The 11,365-nt window shown below is 38.5% G+C and overlaps 1 protein-coding gene and 1 long non-coding RNA gene across 2 annotated transcripts; one reads left to right on the top strand and one right to left on the bottom strand.

Annotated features, from left to right (window-relative positions):
- Positions 1-267: 267 nt before the first annotated feature.
- LOC134440988 (uncharacterized) lies at positions 268-1,455 on the bottom strand. Its single transcript, XR_010033075.1, has 3 exons — positions 1,344-1,455; positions 1,026-1,115; positions 268-521 (listed from the first exon to the last, which is right to left on the bottom strand). It is a non-coding gene; the product is annotated as an uncharacterized LOC134440988 (long non-coding RNA).
- A 95-nt stretch (positions 1,456-1,550) lies between these two features.
- Positions 1,551-8,090, top strand: cuedc2 (CUE domain containing 2). Its single transcript, XM_063190941.1, has 9 exons — positions 1,551-1,711; positions 2,488-2,568; positions 2,657-2,800; positions 2,894-2,955; positions 3,150-3,265; positions 3,573-3,749; positions 4,277-4,341; positions 4,627-4,687; positions 6,675-8,090. The coding sequence occupies exons 2-9, from the start codon at positions 2,492-2,494 to the stop codon at positions 6,819-6,821; spliced, it is 849 nt and encodes a 282-aa protein (XP_063047011.1). The 5' UTR covers positions 1,551-1,711; positions 2,488-2,491; the 3' UTR covers positions 6,822-8,090.
- Positions 8,091-11,365: the final 3,275 nt, after the last annotated feature.

The raw sequence follows: 11,365 nt of genomic DNA, 5'->3' as shown, positions 1-11,365 counted from the left end.
AAACCCTGGGTTTATCCATGTAAGTAAATAGTGCTGCAGTTTTGTTTTTTAAAAAAAGGTCTCTCTAGAGACACTGTACTCTGAAGTTTTGGTCTTTAGCCCAGGCAGACAATGTTACGACCATAAGGAGAAAGTTGATGAAAAAGCTTGAAAATGTTGCGAATCAAATGAAGTTGCGCCCTACAATTTAACTATTGAGGTTGCTGGGATATGACAAAAAAGTCATCTTTATTTAGATTTCCATGAGACAGACATTGGCTCCCTTGTTATTCAGATAATTAAATGATTGCATGTGAGGAGGATGAATTAAAAGTTAATACACTCTGGCATAGTCTATTTAGTTTACGGCAGTGCTACATGGGTAGACTTCCTCCAATCACTTGTTTTGAAAGACAACTCCACATACTTGTGACCCACTCGGGTTTAAAGAGAGTGCAGCCAAGTTGGACATCTTCCTCCACACATTATCAGCTGCAGCAGCATTTCCTTTGCTGGGTTGATGGACTTCAGCGATTGGCAAGCTGAAAAGGAGTAGGCCTAAACATATTAATTATTTACTAAATAGTGGTACACACAGTCAAATTGTTCTCAAGGGCAAAATTAATAGATTACACAAGCCCCACACTAAAGCCTAAACTATTTCTGCTCACACAAGTAGACAGAGAAATTCACTTAGAAGTTATTTTGTCAGTGTAATGCCATGTTGCTGCAGTATTAAAGGTGCACTAATAATTTTAGTCATTTATTTCCAGAATCCATGCTGTCCATTCACAAATACTTACCACCACCGCCAAATTCTAAGTATTCATTATGACTGGAAAAAAATGCACTTTTTATACATGAAAATTGGATCTTCTCAACGTCCGCCATTTTTAACAACCAGAAATTAGGTACTTTTTAGGTACAAAACTTACTGCACTTTGGTCATATTATTAGTCAGTAAATATTCATGAAAAAAATATCAAATTTGGCAGTAGGCGGCACATTTTCATTTAATCAATGAGCAGCATAGTAGCAATACCTACTTTGGCCACAATCCTACACAGTGAGTGCACCCATAGCCCTTTACCCTCTGGTGCACCTCATTGCCTCATTGGTCGTGAACTGAAGTAGGCCTACAGACACACATCAGCAAACGAGTCTCAGGGCATTTAATTTGACCAAATGTAGCTGTGTATGTTAGCAGAAATAAACAATGACAGTTGCATGAAGAGGCTCGACATTATCCTGCATATTGACAAATGTAAACTACTGGTTAACGCGCGTTCAGCCAGCAGAAATCATCAGGAATTTACTACGGCAGGCTGCACAAGTTTGCAATCCATAGCCAAGGCCTACTGTACCTAAAAATCCGGTTAAGGCCGAAGCTTGTTGTCGACAAGGCTACTTTCTTATCAACCTCCGCACAACAAAAGCTGGTGCACCATACAACTTATGGCCAACTTATGTGACCTTATAACCCAATTAGAAAGACAAATTATTTAACTGTCTGAGACATCCAAGCACTTATTTATAAAAGTTGGCTCGCGACTCTAAAGGAAATTACGTCAGAGGTTTTGAACCTGAGTGACGGCGGGTGGCTGTGTTTACTACTTAGCATTTTGGTGCAGTTGGCTAGCTTGCAGTTTCACTTAACGACGATAGTGCCCTTGTTTTGTGCAGCCGGTCAGTGGCCATTGCCTTGCTTAATCTTCCCCAAGTTGAGCAGAAGGTAATGCGAAATTGTGTATTACAAACTGTATGATTACCACTGATGATGACAACGCTAACGTTTTTGTTGCTAGTAAGTTTGTGTTGCTAGTAAGCTAAGTTCAACCAGGCAACATAACCCGAATGCATTCAATTAAACTAGAATCTAGCTCTTGGTTCACAACATACTGTAACACTATACGTTATAACCAGCAATAAGCACTCCTTTGTGTCTCGACCACAGTTTTCAAACTGTGAAGCAGTACAGAAACCATAGCCTGTTGACAGTATATAACGGTACTGCTTCTTGCTAACCAAAACAATTGAGACGAACACGCTACTAGCCATGTTTGGTCTGCAACATTACACCGCTTCTGTGGTTATGTGTGCAGTGTTGCTAATTTTACGGACGTTAAGCAACATTTTGTCGTACTAATTGCAAGTGGACACCGCAGCACACGGGACTATGCCAGTTTGGTCTTTGGTGGCTTTGCTAACAGCCGTTTACCTTTCTAAAAATTATGTCATCGAGGCTCTTCCAGTCATCTATATAAAGTTGTAACAGGAGGGATGTATTAGTGTTCTATACCTGCATTTGTCAACTCTTTTAATGCATGTGATCAGTAATCAACACGGTCACTACGTTTCACCCGTTATATAGGTCGACGTTATCTACTTTGTTCTTGTTCTTAGCTAAATCTGTAAGTTGGGTCATCATTCTGTGCTATTTGGTAATTCGGACTTTCTTGTTTGAAGTAACTCTCTGGAGTTCTTAACTTACCTTTGCTCAAATTTTAGGCAAATGATGGACCTTCATAAAATCATCCAAGATGCCCTCAACGACTTCATTCTGTCTTACATTCCCAATGCAGACATGAGGTGAGTGAACTCTTCAGAAAGTGAGATGGTTAAAATAATTGCCCAATTTCCTCTTTGCCTGCTAATGTGTTGATTGTGTGAACTGCAGCACTCTGGATGAAGTCCTGTTGTCCTATATCACCGGTGTGTTGGAAGACCTGGGATCACAAGAAAGTGTTGAAGAAAACTTTGATGTGGAGGTTTTTGTGGAGATGTTGGAAGCTTACATTCCTGGCTTCGCTGAAATCGACAGGCAAGCAAAAACTGTCAGACTGATTGTGATTTTGATGAAGATATCACTTTTTGTGCCTTAATGAAACACTGAAATGTTGTCTTTTCTTTTTAGTGTTAAAGTTTGTGACCTGATGTTCAGCCTAGCTGCAAAGCTAGCTTCAGCTCGAGACACAGGTAAAAAAAAATGCATGCCCATTGTGTTTTAGTGACTTCTATAAACACATACTTTGTACTGCTTCCAACTTCAACATTGGTTTTGTTTTGGTTTGTACACATGTTTAGTGCCAGCCAACATTGTTTTAGTCATTTTTGTACACCTGTTTGGTGTCAGCCTTGTATCTAAAGTAAAGTACATTTTTGTATTGCAGAAACCACCACACCAAAACCTGTGGAGAGCAACTGGAGTCTCACTCATACCTCCTCTTCTGACGGGGAGTCCTCAGTCAAGGAGCTGCACTTATCAACAGATGGAGCGACAGCAAAGGTATTTTTTCACAACAGGGAATGCTTTGCAACCTGCCCCACCTTCACACATTTTGAAAATGGTTGGAAGTATGTTTCAGTGTCAGGGAATCTTCTTGAATATAGAGTATTGTTTTTGTTCACAGTTTTTTATTTTTTATTTCCAGGATTGAAGATATCAGCTACAAATGTGATGCTATGTATTCCTATTTCACTTGTACTTAAAGCTGATGGTTGGAAGTATGTGGCAGGATTGCTGTTTACATGCTTGCTTGACCTCCACGTCTAGCAATTCAAGTTTCCAAAGGCTGCCTTCTGGGTTGTTGCAGGTTTCACATGACAACAGCCCTGAGTGGGACGGCCAGGAGCAGCTTCTGCTGGAGATGTTCCCCAAGTGTAGTGTGACCGAGGCGAGGAGCGCCCTGTCCATCGCTAAAGGGGACATGGAGGAGGCCGTCAGGCTTATTATTGAAGGAGACGTCCTGCCTTGTCCACCACCAATAAATGTAGGTTGCCTATGTCACTGTAAGGCCGGGGGCATGCTTCCTGTGGGACTTAAATTGCACACACACCAAGTGCACATACTTGCAAAAGAGCTATCAGAGCGCTACGCACGATACTGGAGTTATCGTTTAGGGGACAGATAGCCTTCGAGCCTATCATACATTTTTTTCCCATTATTTTTTGACTGAACTGTGACCTCAACATGGAACTTCGGGAGATCTGTCCATATATTGCAATATTGCACCGTAGACACGCATCTGCGTACCTTCTCTGGTGCTTTATTGTGCACAAAATTGACATAAAATATGTATGTAAACGTGTTAGTGCACGAAAAGTGCAAGCTCACATGTATCCTGCCCCCCGCCTTACTGTAACCATTGGTTTCACACCTTCTCTGGTGTGGTGCCAGAATGTAGTTTTCATCTTGTCAAGACTTACCATTTCGAACATTTCGCACTGAATGAAACCCCTTGAATACAGAACGAGGAGCTGTCTTTCATTTACACACTTGTGTATGTTTGTCTTTTAGGTTAATCAAGGGAAGACGCCATCGTCAAAGGCTGATCAGAAGATGAAGGAAAGCATTTTAGAAAAGTGAGTACTAGAGTGAACTTCATGCATGGCGAATGGTGAGGCCAAATGTGAAGGAATCTGAGGAAGACCGAGAGGTCGAAACGTCATTGCCAATGAATGGATAAATAAAAAGAAGAAAAAATAACTTAAAGAAGAAAAAATCCAAAGTGTGCGAACCTTTTTTTTTTCCCAAAATACGTAATCTTTATGTTCAGCACCAGGGATTGTGCACAAGTAACTCTCTACAAGCCAAATGTGAAGGAGCATTTCCCTGGCTAACAAATACTCTTTGTCCCTCTTTTCCAGATACATGGTCGTGGATTGTGAGGAAGACAAGAAAACCCACAGGCCTGTCACTCCAAAAGACGTGAGTATTTTACATTAAACATACTGCTGTAGCTTGGCAAGCCAGACTATAGAAACATACAGGACGTCCCAAAAAATATAAACACACTTTAGGGGTCGACCGATACAGGTTTTTTAATGGCCGATGCAATACCGATTTTTTAATTTTATTTATTTTTTTATCACCACCCTTGGCCCATACCCGTTTTCCAATACCCAATATTTGGGGCCGATATGGGTTTAAAAAAAAAAAAAGGTTAAAAAATGACATATTCCAGGTCTGAAGTTAAAAATAAAAATTCCTTTAACATTATCAAATTGAGGTAGAACTTGTAACATTTAAACACCCACTCTAACAATCAAGTAATGTCTAACAATCAAGTAATAAAAAATAAAGTGTCGAATGACATAAAATAATAAATATTGCGTATCGGCCAAAACCACACGCCTATCGGCCGATACCAATACACTTAAAATATGCAAATATCGGCCCGATATATATATCGGTCTATCCTTAACACACTTTAAGCCATCACAGGGTTGGCCCTCTTTAAAATGCATGTCATTTTGTAAAAGTGTAAAAGGGTTATAGACTTGATTGTTGTGAGACATGTTTTGTCACCACCTTTTCTGAAACTGACATCCATTCTGGTCCAAGCACTGTTGACACTGTTGATGTGCTATCACTTTCAATGGCTGCATTGAATTTCAGTGACTGTTTCAATGACATGGATATATAAACATACTTAAACAATAATGAACGTTACATAGATTTTAAGTGTGTATACATTTTTTTTCTATTATCTTTAGTTCTTTGATTGTTGTAGTTCGTGCTGGTAAGTCTGTTCATCTAGTTGGGCTGTGCGTGCTTTCGCGACTTTGCAGATAGTTTTTAGTAGAGCACTGCAAGGGGATTTTAGCCACTGGCTATGTTACTCATCGTCAGAACATTAGGGGCAACGAGAGGGTTGTTCAAACTGCCTACTGTACAATGAGTAGCCCATAAAGCATTTGTTGCTTTGTAGCTCACCCATTATCTTATTATTTTAAACAAATATGAAAGTCAAGGCATTGGCCTCATTTACAAATAAGTACTTACTCCTTTTTCGTGGACATTGCTCAACCAATTATGGCTCCAAAATCACCTGAAGTACCATGGGTGAGCAGTTTACATCAGAATTAAGGCCCCCATTTAAAAAAAAATCTTCCTTAGATTTTGTGGATTCTGCAAAGCCTTCTCCAACACATCTCCAAGATTCTCAATTAGATTGAGGTCTGGACTCAAGTGGCCAAAAATGATGTCTTGTGCTCCTTGAACAACTCTAGTGCAATGATTTGCTTCTCATTTATTAAACCATGTCAAGACACATTTTGTGGTCATGTAAAAATGTTTGTTTGAGAAGGATCAAATCATTGGCATCAGCAATAATTGAAACGTTTGGTGTCAGATCTTGGTTCGGCTACAATATGTGATTTAAGAATGATGATGGCTGACTGTCTGAATATAGAAAATGAACAGGTAATTCCATCAATATTTTTTTTCTTTCCTGATGCCAAGATTCATCTGGCTGAAATTTTGAGCAATTGGTTCAGGGATGGTTCGCTTCAGCTGTTTCGCTAAAGGCCTAGTAAAATGACCCTGCTGTGGCACAACTGGGTTGTCATTGAAATCATGCTTAATAGGATATTTGCAGCGCCAAATGAAGACAAATAAAATTGTGTGAGGAATTTAATATCTACCGATCGGCTTTTTGATGGGTGCTTGGTTGGATTTGCCATTTAATTCAAACGATTTCATTTTTACATTAAAGGTGGGAACGTTGGGATTTTTTTTTTTGCCTCGCTGTCATGTTTACGTCACGAAAACCTGGCATTTGAACAGCAGATTTTATATCCACTGTAGGCAGACAATGAACGTGGCAGTGGTTTTGCTCTCAGACTTTTGCAAAGCCACCATTATTGCAGTGTAGCATACGTTATTCTTAAACTTCTATATGATTTTTGTGCAGGCCCCAAAGAAGATGGTCCGTTACCATGACAATCAAGTAGTGACAACAAAAGGAGAGCGGTTCCACCAAGTGAAGAAGGAGGAGACGGATGATATGAAGAGGACTTACGTGAGTCTGAAGCCAGCACGAAAGTACAGATTCCATTAAACACTGTGAAGAGACCACTTCTATTTAGTGTACATTATTATTATTATTATTATTATTATTATCAATCATGTGTGTTCATAGGCCTTTGTCTTTTTATTTTTTGATCATTTTAATTTTAAACATTTAAAAACTTAAAGGTCTTTTGCAAGCCTCTGCCATTAAACTTGTATTTATTACTCTTAAGTATTATACACTATCTGGTATAACATCTTGTTCATATTATCATGTCACCATTTTTTTTACTATTATTTTGAGTATAACAATAATGTACTGTATCCCTGCAGAAAGGCAAATCATGTTGAATCTGTTTGGTGTGTAGTGGTGGGTCAGGGCTGAACTATGAAGCTCAATTTGTCTGTTGTGTCTGTTAAGTATAATAATAAGGTGTTAAACTCTGACCACCATTCAGTGACTAAGGCTGTGTTACCGTAGCGGATTTAACAGAACTTGAACTAACGTACGCATACTCACCATTTTCCTTTCAGCTGGTCTGATGTGATGTGTTTGTGTGATGTGTGCTATTTGTACATATTCTCTATTTTCTGATCACGCCATTTAGCTTTACAAATTCTTGCAAAATAGAGACTTGCAATATGCTTGGTTTTTGCATGCATAGTCTGGTTCTCCATTAATTGGAAAAACTACTACTGAATGCGCCATTTCTAGTGCTATTGTAGGGGCGGCTTGACAGGCAAAACAATATCAGCTGTAGCAGTGTTTCGGTGTTTTTAATAGATCATCTCCACATCAGAGTTCCAAATGGCTGGCTCTTTATTTTTATATACAGAAATATAGATTTGAAAAGTATGCAGTCAATTCCTCAAGGATACTCTTACAAAATACATCTTTTGCACAAGGGCCTAGTATGGAACTGTTTGAATAATAGATATTTTCGATGGCTAGCAACACGTTTTAAGGGTTCATCATCCATAGTGTTGCATATTGTTCCATTTCCCTACACTTATTTTGTTTACATCTCCAAGTGTCTATGTTGGACATTTTTAAACTTTTTTATTATTATTTACTAAGTTTTAATGCTGAACGAGTTGTTTTGAGACTGATCTTTGACTGACATGGTGGTAGGAGAGGGGATGTTTTTTTGTTTGTTGCCTTTCATAGCATTTTGTCTTTGCGTATGTCCGCGTGCCTGGGAGTGCAAGTGAACCTGGCCCTTGCCTCTGTAAGACTGTTCTGAACTGGTATGAAGTTCACAACTTACTTCAGATGTCAAATGCAAAATGGAAGTAATAAAGGACACGCTATCTTCTCTCTGATGTGTGGTTCTTGTCATTGTTAAGTGAGTTGTCTTGCTTGCATTTGTCTGTTAATTTGTTTGCAACTAATTTCAAAGGGTTATGAACTCATAATTTTTCACCATTTTTTATGTTATGCCCACATTGGCAATGGGGCTCCATTGTCCATTACAAAATCACATCTGCATCAGTAAAAAATGTGAACAGGAAGAATCTGGAAAAAAATGTAACAAGGGGTTAGGGCTGCACAATTAATCGAAAAATAATCAAAATCGTGATAAAATAGTGAAATCGAACTCATGATTTTAATCGTGGCAATAGTGACCTACTTTTGAGAGCGTACTTGAAGCCAGAATATACTGACAGGCTGGTGTTTCTGGCCAGAAATCTGTCCACTTAAGTTTCATGCTATTGCCTTTACATAATTATTACAATTCATGTTATTTTGCTCATCCCGTATGTAATTCATTCTTGGTTATATTTCATCTTGTTATAATTTTCAAAAATATCAGCAAAAATCAATAATCGTGATTAATAATCGTGATTATGATTTTGACCAAAATAATCGCGATTATGATTTTTTCCATAATCGTGCAGCCCTACAAGGGGTATTCATTGGTGGATTGTGGTTAATATAGTATTTTGAAGGATAATGTAACTGCTCACTGTAGTTTGCCGTAGGATGCTTTTGTGTACCAGTGTATTCTACAAAGCCTGGCCAAAAAAGTTGCCATCAAGAAAAATGTCACACACGCACACACTAATATGTTGTTGGACCGTCTTTAACTTTGATTATAGCACATAATTTGTGTTGCTTTGTTAAATATATCCTGCAATGTCTGGATTTATTCCTTTCCAGTGGTTCAAGGAGCAGCAGACCTCAACCTCATTGAGAATCTTTGTGATGCGCTGAACAAGGTTTTGCACAGTGTTCAAACTCTACCATAATCAATACAAGGTCTTGGTGAAAACTTAATGCACCACTAGATGGAAATACAGCAAGACATAGCAGATGTTTCATAAAACTATTCAACACAAAATACATGTATGTGCTGTAATCGAAGCCTAGCGGTTAAACAATATAGTGTGTGACCTTTTTGACCACGCTGTGTATACTCTCTATTTATATAGAGAACTGCTGCTACTGCTATAAAGCCAGTCACTGATATAATTTCCATGATATTCTATCTCAGTGAGCATGCCGAAGAAAATGTGACTTGTTTGTATTAATTTGAATCGCGAGATTATCTGCTGGTCCCGGTCAATCCATTGCCTTCATTCTTTCTAACAACAGGATGATTTCACAACTGTCTTGATTACATATATAAAGGCATTATTATCATTCTATGTCTTAGCTGTCATGACACTCATTGCTATTACCTAACCTGACTCTCGCCAGACCCTCATGTAGCCTAATTCTGCTAAGTTTCATCAGGCGGAACCCATTCTTCTGGTGAGACAGGTTATTACTAGCCTGATTATCATCAACATTCAAATCTCTCTGAGACTTGGTCTGACCAAGAGCATAACAATTAACGTTTACCAAACGGCATGGTTGACCTGCCTCCCTTGGTTTGCTTATGGTTGTTTGCTTATCGACAAAGTGTGAGGAGTTCCCGTATTTGCGGGAACTCAGAAAGTACTTGCATTGCTCTTGACCTGACTAGTTGCAACGCTGAAAGTGTTAACTAGGACGGCACAGCCTGGCTAGGTTATTTCTATTATCAGGTTATACATTAAATAATTCAAATCAGTCCATTTAATAGTCTTGATGTTGATATTGTGATCCTAATCATACACCTACATTTGTAAGTTTGGTCAGCAGACCTTATTTTTATGAATGACACATATAACATTGAATGAACAGTCCTTTTTAATGTCCTATTTTAGTACTCTCGCAACCATTTGAATGGGATCCTGCATTGGGGAGGGGAAGGGGGGGGCAGGGGTCAGTGCACACACCACAACAAAAGGTTCAGTCTTCAAGGAGGCAGAGATAGTGTTCAGTATTTGAACAAGAGGCAAGAAAATAACAAACTTGATTATTTTCCATTTTAACCCTCTGAGGTCTGAGTGCCCTTCAGAGGGCAAGTTGTCTCCAAAAACAAATCTGTAACTCTGTGAGTTTTTGTCATTGAAACATATAAGTCACACCATTAGAAACCTCAGACCTTCCAGGTTCCAAATATATATATATATATGAAATGAAAATACTTGAAAATGTCAGGGTGGTGCAAGCAGCCTAAAAGCCTCTGAAAGGCCTTAGACCTCAGAGGGTTAAGAACTTCATAGAAAGCACTCGGAAGATCCAAAAAGGTTTCCATAGGACTTAAGGACAAGTTCTGAATCCTTGTCTTCTGATCTTTTACCAGCAACTGTACAGTTGTATGGAGAGTATAGATGATGCATCGACATAGTTCCTCATCAGTTTCAAAGTGGTATTTGTGTTTCAATGGACGATTTGCAGCTGTTTGTATAAAACGTCATCAAAGCCATCTGATGTTTTCTGAGAAGTATGAAAAAAAAGAAATAAACAAAACACATACACACACACACATTTGGCACACAATTAAGATTATGGGTGAAGATTTGAACTCTTCCCATATTAGCCAGCCCCTCTGATGAACCACTTCAAATATATCAACATGTCCTTACGAACAAAACTCAAACTTACAAAGGATGTGAGGAAGTGTACTTGACAAAATAATTCCAGCATTTGTTCTGGCCAATGACATTTGAAAAAGGCTAGACATGTATTCAATCACGTACATGCAGCAATTGCATGAACAGTCATCCCTTGTACACTGCACAGCAAAAAAAGTGAAAAATAAACTTGATATTATAAACAAAATAAAAACCTTTATAACTCTTTTGTTGACTTGATCAGTTACACATTGCACATTGGCATGAATGTGGACATCATCACTGCAATAGAAATTTTAAAAAAATCAAATTAAATACACATTCCTACTCAACAGTTACACCAAGAATCAGTGGAACTGGAGAACCATCAACTACAACTTAATAACACAAATTCCCCACACTCAGTCCATGCCATTTAATGCACTTAAGCAATACATTTTTAATGTGTTCATAATTATTCCATGGTAAAGTTTTTTAACTTCACCAGAGCCCTCCTACTTTTCTTGATTTCTTCTGCATCGGTATCGGTTCTTGGGAGGGGGGGGTCTACAGTTCAAATGTACCACATTTTGGGGAAAAATATTTAGCAAAACTATACATAAAATAATTGTAGAAAAATACCATCAATTCTATGTTCAAAACAAGAAA

Source organism: Engraulis encrasicolus, chromosome 24 (assembly GCF_034702125.1).
Source record: "Engraulis encrasicolus isolate BLACKSEA-1 chromosome 24, IST_EnEncr_1.0, whole genome shotgun sequence".
Taxonomy (NCBI): domain Eukaryota; kingdom Metazoa; phylum Chordata; class Actinopteri; order Clupeiformes; family Engraulidae; genus Engraulis; species Engraulis encrasicolus.
This window is presented reverse-complemented; position numbering and strand designations above follow the sequence as displayed.